The 21,383-nt window shown below is 33.3% G+C and overlaps 1 protein-coding gene across 3 annotated transcripts in view; it reads right to left on the reverse strand.

Moving 5' to 3' along the window:
- CCDC171 (coiled-coil domain containing 171) overlaps positions 1 to 21,383 on the reverse strand; it is a gene marked incomplete at both ends in the record, with an annotated part of 235,424 nt that overhangs the window by 135,775 nt on the left and 78,266 nt on the right. For 2 of the 3 annotated variants that reach the window (XM_084237471.1, XM_084237473.1), the window contains 6 exons: positions 3,622 to 3,738; positions 4,431 to 4,935; positions 15,237 to 15,425; positions 16,595 to 16,762; positions 19,246 to 19,446; positions 20,452 to 20,541. In XM_084237471.1, the coding sequence (XP_084093597.1) occupies positions 3,622 to 3,738; positions 4,431 to 4,935; positions 15,237 to 15,425; positions 16,595 to 16,762; positions 19,246 to 19,446; positions 20,452 to 20,541 (1,270 nt within the window). The remainder of the gene's footprint in view (positions 1 to 3,621; positions 3,739 to 4,430; positions 4,936 to 15,236; positions 15,426 to 16,594; positions 16,763 to 19,245; positions 19,447 to 20,451; positions 20,542 to 21,383) is intronic. The other variant, XM_084237472.1, reaches the window with a different exon arrangement.

The raw sequence follows: 21,383 nt of genomic DNA on the forward strand, positions 1-21,383 counted from the left end.
AATATGTTTATCTTTCATGCTGTTTTGAACAGAATTATTCTATAAACCCAACAATTACCTCAATTAAAAATAAACAAATTAAAAAATTAAAAAAATAAACCCAGCTGGTCAGCTCCACAGAATGTTTATACTACCACTTTGTACTAGTTGTGCGATACTCAATTATCTACTTGTCCCAACCATAACCTTTCAATACTCTTTAAGAATTTGATACATCACTCATTCTCCCTCTCTAAGTAACACTTGCTTTGTCTTCCTTAAGAGGTGTTCTTTAGCCAACATTTAAAACCTTCCCTAAAAATACATTTCCCTGAGCTTGCTATTTCTCCAAGCTATTAGAGGTGCAACCAGGTCTAACATCAAAGGCAGCTCTGTTCTGAGGTAAGGAAGCACTTAAAGATACCACTCTTAGTCTACATTCTTGATAGGTCTCACATATATATATATACTTTTATCGAGATCTCAGTAACCATGGTGTCAATATTTTAACTTAAAAAGGCTGCAAGGGGCCACTTTTCGAAAATGTATTCAAGGTTGGGATCACTGTTGCCTACCCTTATAAAACATCTACAATCTGATACAATACCAATCAGCCATCTTTTCTCCAACTACTCTCCAACATGGCTACAAAAGAAAATATATTTTAGTAATCACCATCTAAGCCAGGCTTAGATATGGATTTCCATTCTCCTTAATCACTTTAACACCTCCCTTTCACTCTACGTTTATTCTCACCTCTTCGTCTGTTTAAACTATGCCATTCATTTGAATGCCATCTCTTCTCTCTCAATGACTCTCATTCTAGACCCAAATATATTGCCTTCCCACAACTAATAAGCTAATAGTGAGCTGCACCTTCTACGAATTCTGACACTTAAAGTCTGTACTTTATCATCCAATCTTTAAAATTGTTCATGATTTGTCTTCTTGTTCTATAACCATTGTGCATATTTTCTAGAAGGTCACATCAAGTCACATATTCTTCTATCTCCTAAAGTTTATATAGAGCACTGATAGGAATAAATGTGTTGGATAAAATAATAATGTAAACAAGATTATAACATAAAACCCAATCTACTTTTAAGTGTTCACATACCTACAAAACAAGTAATTGACACGTTATCTCCTTATTAAACTAAATCCAAAAACTTTTATCAAATTATTTTAAGAATGTTAGACTTTGCTTTAAAGTTATAATACCAACATTTTTATATGAAAATAATTGATTATTTATTACTAAGTATAAGAGCTAGTCACTATACCATGCTAGTCACTTTCCATGTGTTTTGTGTTATTTCTAATTCCAACAGCACCTTTTAAGTAACATTATTCTAGTTTTCTCTCCTGTTTCCTTTTTAAAAAATTTGTTTATAGGGACTTCCCTGGTGGCGCAGAGGTTGAGCGCTGGGTTGCGAAACTGCCCGCAGCCTCTGCAGTGCCGGTTCAATCCCCGGCTGCTCCCCGGCCATTGCAGGAGGGTCCCACATGGCGCGCAGACCTCTCCTGCCGCCCGCTGCTCCCCTCAGCAGTGTACTTCGGTCCTTCTGCCTGCTCTGCTCCCTGCTCTGTCTCTGGTGAATTCTCTCACCCTCCCGCGCTTCTGACTGTACCCAGTGCTTGTATAAATAAATAAATAAATCTTTTTTTAAAGAATTATTTATATATTTTTTACATCATTTTTCATTTTTAAACAATGTTTGCTTCCCCCCCTCAGGTGTAGTCCCCGTAGAATTTCCTTCACTAATTTACTTGTGTACCATCACCATAGTCCTCTGTGCTCCTCCCTCCCTCCCTCTGATCCCTCTCCTTTCCCCTTCCCTGCAGGATTTCTCTGGTTTGTAATTGTCTGGTTTTGTTTTGTTGTGTTGTGTTTTGTACTGTTATTATTTTTTTCCCCTGATGTCTTATTTGGTTCCCCTATATTCCTCCTATAGTGAAAACATCCCGTATTTTTCTTTTTCTTCTGAGTTATTTTACTGAACATAATTCCTTCTAGCTCCGTCCATGTTGCTGCGAATGACATTAGTTTATCTTTTTTGATTGCTGAATAGTATTCCATTGTGTATCTATATCACCTCTTCTTGATCCAGTCATCTGTTTTTGGGCATTTGGGTTGCTTCCAGGTTTTACCTATTATAAATAGTGCTGCAATAAACATCAGGGTACAGGTATTTTTTTGAATCAATGTTTTTGTGTCCTTTGGGTAGATCCCTAGGAGTGGAATTGCTGGGTCATATGGTAGCTCCATTTTTTAGTAGACTGAGGAACCTCCAGACAGCTTTCCATAGTGGTTGGACCAGTTTGCACTCCCACCAGCAATGTAGGAGAGTTCCTTTTTCACCACATCCTCGCCCACATTTATTGTTATTAGTTTCTTTGATATGTGCCATTCTTAGTGGTGTAAGGTGGTATCTCATTGTGGTTTTGATTTGCATTTCCCTGATGATAAGGGATGCTGAACATTTTTTCATATGCCTGTTGGCTATTTGCATTTCCTCTTTGGAGAAGTGTCTTTTAAGTTCTTCTGCCCATTTCTTGACTGGATTGTTTATTTTTGTTGAGTGTTGTGAGTTCTTTGCATATCTTTGTGATCAATCCCTTATCAGCTGTAATACCAAAATTCTTAAAACACATTTATTTAGATTATTATTTCAGACTCCAAACCCAGTATGTGTTGATATTTTGCCAATACTTTAAATATTCATTTTGCTTATTAATGATTAATCATTATTAGTTATCAGTGACCAAAACCTAAATATAATCTTTGAATCATAAATTTCCTACCACAAGAGCCTAGGATTTTGTATTTGAAATCACAATAAATGCTCCATATTTACATACAGAATTGTCTTAAGAATTAAATTATATCCCAAATTAATACTTTATTGATGCATGGAATATTTCATTAAGCAGGAAGTATTAATTTTATACCTTTTTTTTACTATTAATATATCTGAAGTAACCATAATTAGTCTTAGTCCAATGACATAGCTTAACCACAGCATAACTAACAAGCTATGTATGCTATTCTTCTAATGTAGAGAAATTAGTTTACCATGAATCTTTCAAACAAACATATCATGCAATCTGAGTCATGAAAATATAAACTTGCATTTTAGACCTTCAGATATTACTGATTATAGGTGGTTCCACATCTGCTGGAAAGGAGACTACTCATATTAACCCTATTTAAAATTAATAATAAATAATAATATATCAGATATAAGTTTTTCTAGTGGTTTAGCTATTACTCAAATTCTAAAATTTTCAGTCAGAAATAGAAAGGAAGGAAAACTAAAATAGTTGAAAGAACATTGCTACCAGTATTACTAAAAAGACTAATGATGAGTTTTTCATAGTGAAATCAAATCACAAAGATAAAAAAATTAAGATGGAAATATTCACCAAGAAATTCACCATAAATAATAAAAAATCCATCAAAATATATATTAATTTACTACATCATTAAATACAGATTGATAGTCTCTGTATCTGAATAAAAGAAAGACAAAGAGAAATATATTTTGTTCCTAGATGGTTTAATAGGATTTATACTATGAAGCATTTCTGAACATTTGTTTTTCACTGTATGTTTCAAGGCCATAAAAGAGGGACTCATACCTGTTTTAGTAATGACTTCCTGTAACTCAGCCATGGAGCTGATTATTGCAGAAAGAAGGTCAGAACTTGTAAGCCAACTGAGCGCTTGCAAACAACGTAACTGTTCCTTTTGATGCTCTGCAAAAATAGAAAAACATCCATTATACAATGTGAAAAATATTAAAATCCATATTTAAAAGTCATAATAATGTTTCACTATTTAACACATTTTGTAAGCCAAACTTTGTCTTATGTGGAAAGTCTACAAGCAAACTATTATGACATCAAAGGAAAGAGAAGGAAATTTTATTTAGTAATATTTATATTAGTTAATAGCTTCCTTTTTAAAGTTAAAAATTAAATTCATTGTTTCTTCAGAATAGTTAAGTAGTCCAAAAATGTTAGCTAGAAATTTCACATTTGTCTCATTTTAATAAAAGTTTCACTCTGATTACTTTACACTGACTCAAAGAAAGTAAAAATAAATTATACTGCTAATTAATTTTAAATAGAGCAGTTTCTGGATTGACTTCAATTTAAAAATCACTACATACATTCTTTACTGTGAAGAGGATTCAAATATAATAAAGTTAGAAAGAGTTGAAATCATACATATTTACTACTTTTTTATGTTAGTGGTTATAACAAAACACCAAAAACCTTATACATAAAAATACATTTATCCACATACCTATTACCTATTATATGAAGCTATTACATTATTTGACATATTACATAATTTTTGAAAATTTTTGCATAATGATCCAACATATTTACATTTTATATCACTTATGCTCAATATATAGTTTAAAAAGCATAAATTATCTTACTTGGAAATTTGTGCTTGTCTTTGGGCTCTCCGGTACACACTAATATACTTATGCCTTCTTTGAAACTCTCCATCCAGGTAAAAAGAGAAGCACATGACTGGCCCAAAATCTTGAGTCTGTTTGCTGCCAAAATTGCAATAGCACCTTTGCGGAATACACGTATCAATCCTTTGAACGGTTTTCTCTTCATCTTGGCTTCCTCTTGCTTTTTTTCCTCTACAGTTGACAAAGTATGGGCTAAGGTTCTAACTTCCAATTTGAATAACTCAAAGGTGTTGACCTGCTCCTGGAGAAAATCTCTCTGTGTAGACAAAGCACATGATCGGCTATAGAGAGGATATAAGGCACCAGCCATCAACGCACAGGCTGCCAACAAGGATGTCTGTTCCCTTTGAGTCTGTGATAGCATGGTTTTGAAGCGTGAATTTTCAAGAAACAACTGTTCATGTGATTTCTCAATACGGTTCAATTTTTCCATATTTTTTTCAGCAATTTCTTGAAATTTCTATGAGAGAAATCAAGTTTGGTCATGAAGCAAATGAGCATTTCATTAATTCCTCTGTATAAAGAAAAAACAAACTTGCTGATAATTACTTCTACTTTAAAAGATTCATGTTCTCAAATATCCAAAAAGTACATATGATTGAGCAACACAGGGCCAAACAGCTTAAATTTGAATGTTCACATTGATTTTCAAATGCTTTTACATTAAAACTTTATATAATGTAGAACTTAATTTCATATACAATTATGCTTACATACACATATTTAGAAAAAGAAACTTCCTCCTTCCATTCCTCAGTAACTTTTATTTCCTGCTTTTAAACAAAAATCACACTTCCAACAGAAACTTTTCTTTATATAGGAAAAAGGAAATTTTTTACCAAATTAAGCAAAGGGTTAATCAATGATAAGTCATACGACTTGAGTGTGTGATACTGACTAGATGGAAAAGAGCTGAATCTCACAACATACTGTTTTATTTCATTTTCTTTCTTACCTCCTTAAAATAGAAAGCTGTACAAATTATGGCTCTGGTGGTGAGAGAAAAACTGATTATGAGCTAGAGCTCAGCAGTTCTTCTACCCTTTTCTTCTAATCAAGATGCTTTCAATGCAAAACTTAATTTACAACAAAAGGAATTTTTTATAAGATTTTTTATAGTCCCCATACAATTGCACCCCCCTTATTTTGACCCCAATCCCTCCTCTCCCTGCCCTCCCCATAGTGTGTCTCTGGTCCACAGTTGCTTGTTGATTTTGATCTTTTCTTTATTATAGTTATTCTCAAAAAGAAATTTAAACTGTAGGCACCATACATTAATTTCTAGTAAATAAACTAGCTCTCTATAAAATCTTACCCCTAATCACTAAGGAACTTCTGAAGTAGAGTATATCTTAAAAAGATAACACATCACAATGTTCTTTAATGATTCACTTATCATTCAATAAGCATTCATTCATCACTCACTAAATTCCAAGTGCTAGAAAAACATACAAGTAAATCAATTATTGTGGCCTAATACAATGACAGAGCTATGCCAGATTGCCAGAGGTGCACAAATGGATGTTAGCACAAGATGATGTTGAAGGCTTGTGGAAAATATGAATACAAGTAGGAATGAGGTTTGTAATAGAAAGAAGGTATTAAAACCTGCTCTACCAATATGGAGGCTAATCAATAACTACACTACAATAATTTAATCTAATCCTTACAATCAATGGTGATTTAACCTCTTCAATTGTATCTTTATTTGGCCAAGTTAACGTCTATGACTTGGCCATGATCACTTTCTTTTTTAAAAGTAGACAAAGGGAGTTCAATTTGAATAGGGGTCACTTAGAAAAATCATGCTCTGTAAATATATGATAAAGTGCTGTCTTCATTATCTAAGAATTCTTTGGAGCATTAAGGATAATACTTCTCTTTGTGTTATTGTTTCAGACTGCACTCTATCTAAAATTTATTATTGATTTCTGGCAGAGGTTTATGATGAGTATGTGTCTGATTCAAGAATAACCCACTGAACAACTGAAAATCAAAGGCATTTCTAAAATTTACATTGGCAGGAAAATCTCAAAGGTGCTCAGACTTGGAACAAACCACACACACTCTTGAACTATTCTGCAAGATTTGGGTGTCAAAGTCTACCATGGACAATGACTGCTGATAGGTAGAAATCAAATGAATTCAAACTCATAGAAACATATTGCTTAGGAAAGTAATTCCTGGGCCAAGACCAATTCTGAAACTAGGGGATGAAGTTTTCCAAAGCTGGACAGTGACTACAAGGAGAAATTCAGCAGTTCAGTCCTGAGTACAAAAGAGTAAAAGAAGTAGTAAGAGGCCACTCTCTGAAGGAGTCAAATTTTTGGGTGCTTTCCCTTGAGCAGAGGAAAAACTGCATTTTTAAATATGGTTTTAAATATTTTCTAGTATATTTTAATTTCCTCCAACTCTTCAGAAAGTCTGATACAGGGGTCTCCCTGGCAGCACAAGGAGTTAAGCATAGCACTATGAAGCTATCTGCAGCCTTTGGTGCACAGTTCTATCCCAGGTCAGGGAGCTACGTACACGGCACAGCAGACTTCTGTCTCGCCTGCTGCTCCCCTTAGCAGTGACTTTGGTCAATCTGCCTGTTCTATTCCCCACTCTGTCTCTGATGAATCCTCTCACCTCCCCCCCCCAGCATCTCTGGCCTGTACCCCAGTTCTTGTAGGCATAAAAAAAAAATCTTTAAAAAAAAGAAAGAAAGAAAGGATGGGCTGTGTGGTTTTGGGACAACTGGATGATATTTTGGGAAAAAAAGATAAAATTTGATTCACACTTCACATCTTATACAAGAGTCAATTAATTCCAAACAGACCATAAATCTACTTGTATATGGTATTAGAAGAAAACATAGGTAAATTACTTAACCTCAGTGTAGAGATAAGATTGCTAATTATGATTTTTTTAAAAAGATATGTAAAAAGGACTGATTAGAAGGAAAAAAAATCCATACTGAGAGAAATGATTTATTCTCAAATTTTCTAATTTATTCCTGTTAGAACCCAAATCTCAGTGGCTACTATGGGACCTTACATTTCTCTTTTTTAATGGGAATAGCTTGGACATAATAGTGCTTAATATGTTCCAGGCACTTTTCTAAATGTCCTACACACACACACTTTAATCCTCACAACTCATCTATACGGAAGGTAGTTTTACAGATAATGAAATTGAGGCTTATACAAATAATGTTGTTGAGGTTTAAAAAGGTTAAATAATTTGCCCAAAGGTGTTCATAAAGTTAACCCAATCCTGTTGTCCTAATCTTAGTGAACCAAGGTTCTCCCCTCAAGTCACAACATTCCCACATGTCTCTCCTACAAACACTTTGCCTTCTTCCACAATTCTCAACCAACTTGATGAAAAAAGAGAGAATGGTCTGCACTTTTAATCCAGACATTAACCTCATGGCCACTTTTCAGAGTTTCCCTACATTCTCCAGCCACCCCGGTTCCTTTCCTTCCAACTCCCTCAGTACTGTTCAAATTCTAACTTTCAGAGCCTTTAATCCCTACTTACTAGTTTCATGTGTGTACACCTGCTCTTCCTCAAAGACAACAGAGTTAGTTCCCAGAGGCCAGGAATTATTTACTACAGTGACTGTCACAGCATTCTATCTCCTATAGGTATTTAATAAATATTGAATAAATTAAATAATCCTTTTTAAAAATCTTCCTTTGTGCTTAGCAGTGTTTTACTCATAATAGCATTGAGTAAACACCCAGTGAATGAAAATCTTTACAATGTAAAGAGAAAAAAAATTTCAAATATAATTTGAAAATTATTAGCATGTTAGAATTCTGTTTTAAATTAATTTTTCTATTCCCTGAGAACTGTCAGAGAAATTCCATTATTTGCTGTGAATTATGCTTTTTTTTTAAGATTTATTTATTTATTTAGACAAGCACTGGGTACAGTCAGAAGCATGGGAGGGTGAGAGAATTCACCAGAGCCAGAGCGGGGAACAGAACAGGCAGAGTGATGAAATACACTGCTGAGTGGAGCAGCAGACGCAGCAGGAGAGTCTGTCGCGCCATGTGGAACCCTCGCTGGCGGCTGGGGATCGAACCGGTGCTGCAGAGGCTGCAGGCAGCTTCGCAGTCCAGTACTCAACCACTGTGCCACCAGGGGAGGCCTGGGAATAAAATTCTTTTTTTTATCACCTCTGCTTTGTGAGTTCTTATTCTTATTTTGACAAAAAGCAAAGCAAACTGGAATTTAAAGGCACATAGACATCAAAGTGCTCCATTCAAAATGTCTTACTTTTGTAAGTTATGTATCTTGTCTTTTTATACAGTTCCTCAAAAAGTTAAATATAGAGTTACCATATAACATAGCAGTTCCATCATGGGGTCTTCAACAGAACAGAGTTCTCCACATCATTAGAAGGAGAATAAGTGTGTCAATACCAACAAGATGCTTGATTTGCTGACTGTTAAAAGTATTACCACAGACTGTTGCAAAGAAGCATCTCTCTCAATTCTATCTGTCCATATTTCCCTTCCTTTGGCTTTGCAAATCTAGGCAACATAACCCAACATGGCTCCAAACTCTTCTATGAAGCATACTCAACTTTTGACCAGTCCTCTTCTAAGTTTATACCATTCTTTTGACAATTATGTACAGCCTTGTAATATATCTTATATTATTTCATGTACTGAATTTTACACTTTGTGATGAAAAAACTAAGTATTATATTTTCTGTAAGCACCACAGCATGAAACATAGTGTACTATATATGTGGTGTATAACATGCAAAGTAATTTGGTAATGTTAACACATTATGTAAAAGTTGTCTATTTTTTACCCACAGTATCAAATTTGCAAATAATACACTAAATATTTAGTTTCTCAGGAAGAAAAAGGCCTAAGAGAAATAAAAGAAATGGCACTTTTTAGCGTATTCACACATTTTGTTTAATTATTAATCAAGAATCACTTGGAAATATGAGTACAACAAATAAGTTGTGTTGTCATTAGCCCTATTCTCAGAATTTCTTATGTACAAAAATAACATATTTTTTAAATATACAATATTCACCATGATGCAAAAATGGCTGGAAGATGAGAATGATGTTTTAAAATATTACATAATATTTGCTTTGTAGCATTGAAATGCCTAAGAAGGTGCTAAGTATTTTACACCTATTTCAATTCTAACATTGTTTCTAAAACTTCCTCAATAGAAAAATAAGCAGCTTCAGTTCTCAGTTTCACTTTTATAAAACTGAAATGATGTATAAATGACCATGTATGTTGTGGGATTTAAGTAAGAGGAGGCAGACAAGGGTACTCGAAAACATCAAAAAAAATTATCAAGCACTATATACATTTTGAATTGATATTGCTAATAAGAAAAACAATTTGTAAAGCAATTATCTGAAATTAGTCAGAGGAAGTTCCAATATTTCATTAAAGGTGCCCGTAACCACTAACTTACAATCCATGAAATATGGTATACACAGATTGTGTATAACTCCCTGTGAATCATTCAGGCAGGCATGTATATCCATCTCTTCCAGCAATATAAACAAGCTGTACTTTATCTCTGACTGTGGAATTCAATTAAAAACATATAAAGTTTCAACATCTAGCGATACTTTTATGACTAACCTAGAATTTTTGACAAGTATACTCTTAATACCATGATATAAGAGGATTAAAATGCAATACAGCAATGGAAAACCTGATTTTCCTTAATTTTTATTCTCCATTCTTAAGTCACTTGATTTTACTAAAATATCAAATAAATCTAGAGCATTTATAATAAATATTGCATTACAATAAGGGTTAATCACACTTAACTGATAATTTAAAAAATTACTTCTAGAAAGGAAGTTCTTGTTTCAGTAATTTCATCTTTTCAGATAGAAAAGAAATAAGAACATAAATACTAAGATTACAAAAGCAAAGTTACTAAGTGCAATGTAGTGTGGCACTACGCCCAGATACTTCAATGAACATAGATGCCTGAGATTTATTTACATGATGACTCCAAAGTATTTAAATTTAAGAATTATCCAACCATGTGGCTAGCATATTTTACTTAATGCTAAAAACATGCTATGATGCTAAAATCAAACTTCTATTGTACAAGTTTCATTTATCAAATAGTATTTCCACTAATTATCTTAAGCTTATACATTCAAAAGTCTTTCAAATAACTGTACCATACTTTTTCAGATAAAAGCAATTCAAATCCAAAAAAAAACTTTTAACTACCTGTTTTTACTAGGAACTTCTTTACAAGAAAAAAATATTATACACAGGGCTTTACAGATTAGCCATTTGATTTCCAGCAGATGGACTCTATTAATGGTTACTTTTATCTGGCACCAAATATCTTCTACAACCCACAATCCTATCAAAACAACTGTGGATTTTCCCCTTCATCTCCTTATCAATCTAATTTTTGAAAAATGCATTAACATGAAATGAAAATATGTTTTATTCAGTTTTGGTGAAAAAGCAGAGATACGAAATTAATCATAACAAAATTTCATAAAATAAAACTCATAGATCCTATAATATGCATTATAACAAAAGTTTACCAAATTTAAAACAGAGGGCTTCCATGGTAGCGCAAGGGGTTAAGACGCAACCTATGAAGCTATGCTCGGCCACTGCAGCACGAGTTTGATCCCCGGCCAGGGAGCTACCCACATGGTGCAGCAGACCTCTCCTGTCTCGCCCGCTGCTCCCCTCAGCAGTGTGTTTCAGTAGATCTGCCTGTTCTGTTCCCCACTCTGTCTCTGGTGAATCCTCTCAACCCCCGACCTCTGGCCTACACCCCAGTTCTTGTATGCATACATAAATAAATCTTTAAAAAAAAATTTAAAACACAAATGAATTGCTGCTGTGCATTCATATATTTTCATGAAAATTAAAATATATATGTAAATACTATGCCAATGTATAGTATTAATGTTCTTAGGAATGATGAAGATGATGCATACATATGGATCAAAGCTGAGTGCTACACACTCTTATTAGAGAAAAATCTTCAGCGAGAGCTTCTAAAATGCTAGCATTTATAATGACTTATTCCCTTACTTCAGAAAATGAGCTGCTATGCCTTAGAATAAAGAACTGAGTTCAAAACACTGACAAAAAATGAAGTGGGTAGATTCGCTCTATCTGATTTAAGACTTACTAAAAAGCTACAAAAATCAAATCAGTGTAATTTGGGGGGGAAATACCTAAATAAAGGAACAGACAAGAAAGTCCAGAAATAGACTCATTCAAATATAATAAACTGATGTTTTACAAATGTGCAAAGGCAATTCAGTTGGAGAAGGATAGTCTTTTCAATAGTACTAGAATAAGCAGATATCCATAGGTTTAAAAAAAAAGGGCATTACCTCACACCTCATACCTTTGTAAAAAATTAACTCAAAAAGGATCATATACCTATATGGAATACCTAAAACTAAAAGATATCCAGAAAAAAACACAGGAGGAAATCCTGTTGACCTTGCACTGGCAAAAAATTCTTAGATATGACAACAGAAGCACAATCCATACAATTAAAAAAAATTGGTATATCATACTACATATAGAAATGTAAAACATTTGCCATGAAAGACTGTTAAAATAACAGGAGAAAATATTTGTAAATCACATATCTGACAAATGTCTTGTATCTAGAATATATAAACAACTCTTAAAATTCAGCATTATGAAAACAACCCAATTAAAAACTGGGCAAAAGATATGAACAGAAAATTCACCAAAGAAGATACAAATATGTGAAAAAATACACAACATTATTATTCAGTAGGTAAAATGAAAATTAAAAGCAAAATGACATTCCACTACATACTTATTAGAATGGCTAAAAAGGAAAAGAAAAAAATGATGAAAGCACAAGTAGGCACAGATGCAGAGGAATCAGAACTTGTTTACATTATTGCTAGTGAGAATGCAAAATAGTACAGCCACTTTGGAAAACAATTTAATAGCTTCTTATAAAGTTAAATATGCACTTACCATATCATACAGATATCAGACTCCTAAGTACATATCCAAGAAAAATTAAAAACATATAGTTACACAAAAACCTATCCACAAATGTTTAAAGCTTCTTAAGTCATAATTGCAAATAAATAAAATCAGAGCAGAGGCCCATAAGCAAATATCTGTATTTTAAAAAAAAAAAGTGGTATATCTATATAGTGGAATATTACTCAAGAATAAAAAGAAGCAAAATAATGATACATTATAACATTACTAAATCCCAAATATATTTTGCTAAGTGAAAAAAGTCAAACCCAATAGGATATGTAGTATATGAGTTCATGTATATGCCATTCTAGAAAAAGCTAAGCTGTAGTGATCGACAATAAATCAGTGGCTTCCCTCTATGGCTATACTGTTTTTTCACAAAGGGACTAAGGCTAGTCAATAAGGAAAGGAAAGTTATTGAACAAATAAATGTGGGGGAAAGTGAACTTCAGCCCCCACCTAACATCACAAACAAAAAGAGTATGACATGAATTACAGGCCTAGACCTAGGCCTGTAAACTAAAACTATAAAACTTCTAGAAGAAATCATAGGAGATTACTGTCATAACCTTTATGTATATAAAGATTACATAAATATTCCAAAATATAAAAATACCAAAAGGGAGAAAGACTTATAGGTTGGACTACATCAGAATTTGGAAGCTTGTAATGATCAAAAGAAACAAAAATATTAAAAGGCAAGTGAGATATTAAAAGAAAGTATCTGCATATATAAATAACTCTTAGACATCAATAAAACACAAACATCCAATTTTTAAAATGGGCAAACACTTGAAGAGACAATCACAAAGGAAGATACATGAATGGCCAATAAGTCAAGAAAAGCTTTCAACATCTTTAATCACTAAGAAAATGTGAATTAAAACCAAAATGAAATACCATTTTAACTAGAATGGCTAAAAATTTAAAAGACTGATGATACCAAATGTTGCTGGGGATGCAAAACAAGGAAAATTCTTATACTATACTAAGATCTGGCAATTCACTCTTAACCAGGAGAAATGAAATTATATATCAAGGTGGGTCTCCCTGGTGGCACAAGGAGTTAAGCTCAGTGCTGTGAAGCTGTCTGCAGCCTCTGCAGCATGAGTTCAATCCTTGGGCCAGCCAGGGAGCAACCCACATGGCGCAGCAGACCTCTCCTAACTCGCCCGCTGCTCTCTCAGCAGTGTACTTCAGTCTATCTGCCTATTCTGTTCCCCACTCTGTCTCTGGTGAATCCTCTCACCCCCCACACCTCTGGCCTATCCCCCAGTTCTTGTATGCATAAATAAATAAATCTTATAAATCTTATAAATAAATCTTATAAATCTTATAAATAAATCTTATAAATAAATATTATAAATAAATCTTTATAAATAAATCTTATAAATCTTATAAATCTTGTATGCATAAATAAATAAATGAAAGGAGCATGAGCTACTGCCACACACAACATGAACATCAAAAATTATGTTGAGTGAAGTTACCCACCAAAGACTGCATACTGAATGATTGCAGTGGTAGACAATTCAAGAGCAGTGAAAGTAATCTATTATATATTGACACCCATTGAAACAATAGTTGCCTGTGGGTAATGTTAACTGACTGGAACAGGGTTCAAAAGAACTTTCTGAGGTAATGAAAATGTTTTAAGTCTAAAGGGGGATGATGACTACATGGTTGTTTACATTGATCAGAACATCAAACTATACAAATATGATAGTGTACATTGCACAACATTACCTCTAAAAATGTTGTTTAGGTCTCATGCTTCAGTAGTAGAAAATATAGAGCATATCACATAGAACCCTGCCTACAGTAAACCAATGACTACTTTACAGAGTATGTTAAAATCATCCAAATTCATAGAGAAAGGCATCAGTTCATTAAGGACCCTTATAATGGGGAAAATAAAGCGGTCTTATTTTAGGCAATCTGAAACTTTATTAGCAAACAAAAATATATATGGTTTCCTGCCTATATGAGCATGAATGGACAAATAAAGAGGTTAGATGTTGATTGGAACATGGGAAGAATATAGAACCTTCTGGTTCCTAATTATCCTATCTTCAGAATGAGTGTCCCATTATTAAATTCAATATAAAAAAGTACACACTATCATTATGTCATCCCTTATTGGAGAGAGATGACAGTTAACAATATAAATTACGTTGACAATAATTTGTACAGGAAAAATATGATTATGCTAACTCTGTAACTTCTGTTCTCAATCAAAAACAACATAAAAGACATAATATGTGTCAGAGTCAATTATTTTACTACATAGTTTACATCAATAACTCTGGATCTCATACAATGTTAGGAGGTACAGTAAATTCCAACCTGAAATGAATTAATGATTCACACAAAAAGCCCCACAAATTGAATACACTGGATAAAAGGATACCTGCACTAAAACTGGTGATATTTTCTACATCTCTTAATCTGTTATTTGAAAAGTAAATAAGGAAATGCTAGTTTAGTATGTAATTGACTAATGAATTCTGGGATGTTTTAACCAGAAATTCATCTACTTTGGAACTTAGCCAAAGACAACTCTTAACATACACACATACACATATATCCATTTATGTGGATGAGTGTGTTTGTGTGATCATACAAATGTGTGCCTAAAGAGTTCTACGTGCTTCTCAAGAAGTTTCAAACTAATTTGGTATGGGTACTAAAAGAAAATATCACATAAAGATCAAGCATTGTTTTTTAAAGCTCATTATAGAAACAGCATACCTGTGCCCTTTTCTGCACCTCAAGGAGAAGTTCAGAGTACTGCAGCTCCAGTTCCTTCTTTTGTTTGTGCCAGCAGCTCTCTTGGGCTTTGATCTGCTCTGCCACTTTGTTAAAGGTGTCTTCCTGGGTCTGCTGAAGCTCTCTCATTGTATCAGACTTGTTTTTACAGATATACTCTAGATGACTTATCTAAATGGGGCAAAGCAAGGACATATGCTCGCAAACCATTTTATCACCTCCCCCAAAACACATCCAAATTTAAGAAAATTCTCACCATCTAACATGTATGACAATGTTCCTATACTGTTTAAAAATTTTTTTAAACACAACACCATTACAGAGAGTTAAAACATAATTATTTAAATTACAAGTAATTTTCAAACCCATTATACACACATTTACAAACATAAACTGCATCTATGATTCTAGTTTATGTCCTCATTTCCTCAAACCTATTTCTAAATATGTATGGAAATATTTGACAATAGGATCAAGGTAAAGTGCTCAACAATAAGAAATATCACCCTAAAATTAGGCCACAATGTTTTTTCATTATTCCACCACATTAGAAATAAGGAAAAAACACCACTTAGGAAACAGTTTTTCTTTTCTTGTCCCTACAACCTGGAAACTAAATATAGTTCTGACCAGATCAATAGACCCAGGATAAGAATCATTGTTTTTAATGGTGGCATATGTTGGTCTGCTAAGCCATTTAATATCCTAAGACCAAAAGAGTTTTATATTTTTTTAAAAGATTGAATTCTTAGGCTTGTGAATAGTAAAGCGACCATAAAAGTCTACTGTTTTCTTCTACAGCATGTACTTCTTACCTTCTAAAACTCTAAATGGGATTTGTAATACAGTTTGTTAAATCTCAAAAAAATAAGTTATAGACATAATTTTAAAATTTTAAATGCTTTTAAACTAACACCTCATTATTTCCTAAGCAAAGAATTTTAAGATCATGTTTTTGAATAACTATCTTGTTTCTATTTTATGCTAACATAAAGAGTTGGTTTATTAATGTAAATGACTAAGTTCTTTGAATTGCTTCATCAGTAAGATTAATTTATTTTCTTTTAATTAGGTCCCTGTGGCTAATACTGGCTAGTAGTATTAGCATGTCCTGCACAGAAAGTGGAGCTTAGAGACTTCATACAGACTTCAGTCACATTTACATGCCCACAGCAATGGCATCAAACTGAGTTGTAGACAAGCCATAATTAATGGTATTGAATTATTAACATCCAAATTCTTTTTGAAATAAGATGAATGTCAGCCCCTTTTAATGATACTGTGATGTGGACAAATGTCACTGAATTTAATAGAGGTATCTGGTGCCTGAGGACAGTTACCTTCTCGTTAGCCCTGCTGAGGTCTGCGATCAGGGCATCAACATTCTCCTGCAAGACTGCACAAAGCTCAGACCAGGAGAATTTATCCAGCATGCCTTCTGGTTGTTTTATGAGCACACAGCCTGCTATCAAGTGCTGATACAAGGTATGAAGGAAGGTTAGCTTTTCCTGTGGGGAAAAAAAAAAACGAGAAATTAATTCCAGTATATAAACACTCTGAGAAATAAAACACCTCAAGTACATGGTGAAGAATTTATTTCAAAAACCTGGAAAGGAGTTAAAATATTCAAGTTTCAGAATACTGTCATTGTGATAACTATTTTTTTTACATTCAAAACTAAGCATCAGATAGAAACTGGGAATTGCTTACACTTGGTATTCAAAACCAAATCTAAAGACTAGAAGACAGAAAACCAGAGTTCTGAGCCCAGCTCTGCTACTACTGGGATGTGATCTGGGTAAGTGCTTGTTCAGACCTTACCTTTCTCAGCTGGAACATAACGTATTTGGACTAGTTGTTTCTAAGTCCTTCTAACTGGAAGTCAGTGTGGTGACTCTATAATTTCATATTTATGTGTGTCAAAACATGTTATTTCAGTCAAAAAACCAAAGTAGAGAAAAGAGTGCTATTCAACTCCATTGAAGAAAAAGTCATACCAATAACTGTACTTTACATGTACACAATTACTCAGCTCTTCCTTCTCTAGAGATTCCAGTTTACTTACCACTTACAGAAAATCTATCCCAAGCCCCTTAGGCGAAGCAGACAGTGATATGAAAGATATGGAAGATGGGCTCATTTGTTTTCTCACTTATAAGTTTATACAGTATTTGGCACAGTGGGTATTTGTGGGTGTTTAAATATAACAAAGTCACAGGCAAAAGAAAAGTGGACATATTTTCAAAGCTGCACTATTAGAAGTATGAAAAAGGTCCTTTAAAATTATATTGAAATTACTGACTAAATTATCCATTGTTATATGATCTAGGAACAAACACTATGCTGTAAAATTCATAAAATTATGATTCCATCTTGAACACACAAGGAAAGTTTACTTACTAAATGCCAAATGGCTCTCTTTATAAGGTGTTTCATCTATAAAGTTTCAAAGAACAGAACTCAAGAAAAGATAATTGTGAAGCTGCAAAATGAGTATTTTATATTTATAAAATAAGTTCCCTTAAGATTTTTTAATGGATTGCAGAAAAAGAAAATTTTTAAAAGGAAAAAAAATAAAAGGAGAACATAGAAATTCTATTCTTCTAGAAAACAAAAATGAATATTGCATACATTAAGATTTTTTAATTAGAAATTGCTTAGAAAGCTTTTCTACACATAACCAAAATATGTATGTTACCTTCACCTTATATGCTACTTTTTTTCCAAATATAAAAAAAAAATGTAGTTACACCCACAAACAAGTTAGGATATCAGAAGAATCTTCATAACTATGCTATGCCTTTTTTTCCCTTTTTAACCAATTAAAGATATCATTTGCATTTCAACTGAGTTGAGATGTTTAAAAATCTTATTAAACTTAACTAAGCAAACATAATATTCAGGCACTAAAATCTTCCCCTCCCACATTTTGCCAAGTGATTGCGTTCATCCTCAAGGATAATTCATTGTGTCGCCATTATGTCCTTTTTGCTTGGGCTGTGATAAACCATGCATGATAATCATCCATTTGGCGTGAAAAGAGAATCTCAAGATCCAAAATCAATTCACACATGTTGAACCCAACCACAACGCTGTAGACATGCTGACTTTACAATACAGTCAGGCTTCTAGTTTCCCTTACTTTAATCATTATCTGATGTGCAGAACAATTCCAGCCCCTTCATGTGGACACAATTTAAATCCCAGACTGTGAGAAGAGTGGAAAGAATGTTTCCTCTTTACTTTCTTGGCACTCATGTTCATATTTGTTGGAGTAATGAACTCAATATGCAGGACGACTCAGATAAACCAGTTCCACTAGTGGACTAGACTACCTTTTATCCCATGGATAAAGGAAAATATAACATAACAATTCTGTTCACACAGGTTCATATAGAATATAAATGTTTGCCATAACATTTTAAAAGTCATTAATAAAAATGGATAAACAACTCACTAGGGCAACCAAATAAAGTTTTAATTTTATGGGACTTGTATTTTTTTATATTTTGAGTATTACCCTATAATTACAACAAGTAAGAGTGTCTGTTAAAGCAGATGTATTCCTATTTTGCAAATAAGGAAACTAAGACTAAGCTATATGGGTTGTTATTATCACAGTTTATAAATACAAGAACCAGGATCCAACTCCAGTTCTTTCTGATTACTAAAAAAAAACAAAAATTCTACCATCCTAAGTTACTAAACTATTGAAATAAAAAGTCATCTTATCTTTGGCAAACAAGCAACCCTTGAACAATTGATAGAAGGGTTAAATTACATTACTTTTTCTCACCAAAAAGGATGACACTGAAGTAATAGCACAAATGTTTCTGCAGCTATCATGAATATTACAAAATATTCAGCTCAGAACAATTTTTAATTAAATCTTATAAGAATTTAAAATAACCACTTGATGTATGTAAATTTCTAAAACTGAGATTAGTGAAAGGTTTGTTCTTCCTGACAGTCATCTTGTTTCAGGTAATACCTCCGTATCCTTATGGAAAGCCTGGGAAAGCTTCTGCAGCTCACTTTCAAATTGGGCTGCTCGTGCCTTTTCTTTCTCCCAACAATGCAGCACATTTTGTAGTTCCACTTTTAAAGTGCTTATTAGAGCCTCTCTGTCTGCAATTTTAGTGCGTAAATGACTTAACTCTTTGTTGACATCAGTCAGTTTATCCTGAAGGTCCTGTCCGAGATACCAAATAGAGATTGTATCAAGACCAGTTAATCAAAGAGTATACAAATATAAAATACATAATGAAGACTTTCAAAGCGTTAACATAAAAGAATCACAAAGGCAAGCAAGCATTTGATTATAATGCTCCTCATTAAAGTTTTTTTATTGAATATATTTTCTAAGTATATTTTAGCTCAAAAGTTAGAAAATCTGTTATGTTTTAATATTTAACCATAAAAATTTAAAAAGATAGCTTATTCCAAAAACCTCTTTGATAGGGAAATTTGCCTTTCAACCCACTATTAAAAAATAACTTGGTAGTTCAAAAATATTAAATAACATTTAAAAAATAAATTTCTTACATTTAACCTAAGGACATTTACTTCCCAGCGACATTCCAAACACTAATTCAAATCTCAAATACATAGCATAAAATTCTGCTGAAATATTTATTCCTTAACCTTAACAAGTTCCATTGAAGTGTGCCCATGACAAACTCAACATGAACCAAGACAGAAAAATTCCAACAATATTGAGGTAACTCTGAGAACTGCCTCTGTACAACTTTGCAAAACTATAATACATAAAACCAGAGCAAAAAAGTAAAATAAACTATTATCCTGGACTTTCTCCAGGTGTGGTCTCAGCCCATTCATTTGTAGGCAAGATATACTAAAACAATGGCTCCACCCTAAACTGAGGAAAACTAACTCCAGATCCTCGTATGCTGATATAAAATATGTTCAATGTGTCTGAGGATGGCCATTACATCTTAAATAACTTTTTGGACCTATGATATTATAATTAAATCTGTGAAACAAAGTTTTTCTTTTACCAAAACAATTTCTAATCATTTTTTAATGAAAAAAATTCTCGTTACCTTGATCAACAATAAAAAATTAAAATTGCATCCAAACATCTCTTTAAAAAATAGGAAGATATGTTTTCTGACATCTCCCCTTAAAATATTTGTTTCTTAATACAAAAGGAAAAACTTATTCGAAATCATAATACCTTTATATTTTTAGTTTGCAATTCTATCTTCTGCTTGGTAGAATTAAGTTCATTAGACGCCTTTTCCTTAGCATCATTCATGTTGTTTAGCTGATGAAAGAAAATATAAGTAATTTTTTAATATTTTTCAAGGATGGGTAACTCAGAACTAATCTTTAAATATTTTTATGCAATCACTTGATATAAATTTTTCAATAGTAATTAAGAGTCCTAAAAAATATTTCTCTTAGTTAACTATGTAATTTGTCACAAACTCACATGGCTAAAAAAAAAAAGAAGCATTCAAGCTTAAAATGTCAGGAATGTTAGTATATTTCTACTAGTTGTCTGGATAAAGCATTTCATTCTTACTGTAAACAAATGTAACTTTATTCTTAAAATCCTACTGGACCAAAATGCCAGAAGCAGTGGCATCTAGAAGGAAAGAAAAAAGGACAGAGCAGAAGACTGTTCTTTCTATACATCATGAGGGTATTCACTGGTCTCTCACTCCATATGACAACTTCAGGGTCGGTCACATGCAGTCCTACTGGGAAGGCTTGTGGCAGGTCATCAGTTGGTCCTGCTCTGCTTGTGATTTATTTTCTTTGACAGTTCATTCTTCTTTCTGTCAGACTGCTCTTTCTGCTTTCTTTGCAGCCACCCCCTTGGTCTCCCCACTGCTGTCTCTGGCACTGGTTCACAACAAAGCGCATTACTAAGCCAAAGCCTGCTGAGTCGACTTTTCAACTGTGCTGAGGATCATGTGACATTCATCCTCCCAAATAACAATTCGCTGTGGGTAATATGTTCCTAGTTACCCTGCAGCTTCCAGTCCTAGGCCTCAGAAGAGTTTCATAAACTACTAACAATATAGGTTATCTGTCTCCCTGGGAAAAACTTAGCAATATTTGTTCTTTATAGAAATTTGATTATTTCAATAGTCACTCTCT

Source organism: Talpa europaea, assembly GCF_964194135.1.
Source record: "Talpa europaea genome assembly, chromosome: 7".
In the NCBI taxonomy this organism is placed as follows: Eukaryota; Metazoa; Chordata; class Mammalia; order Eulipotyphla; family Talpidae; genus Talpa; species Talpa europaea.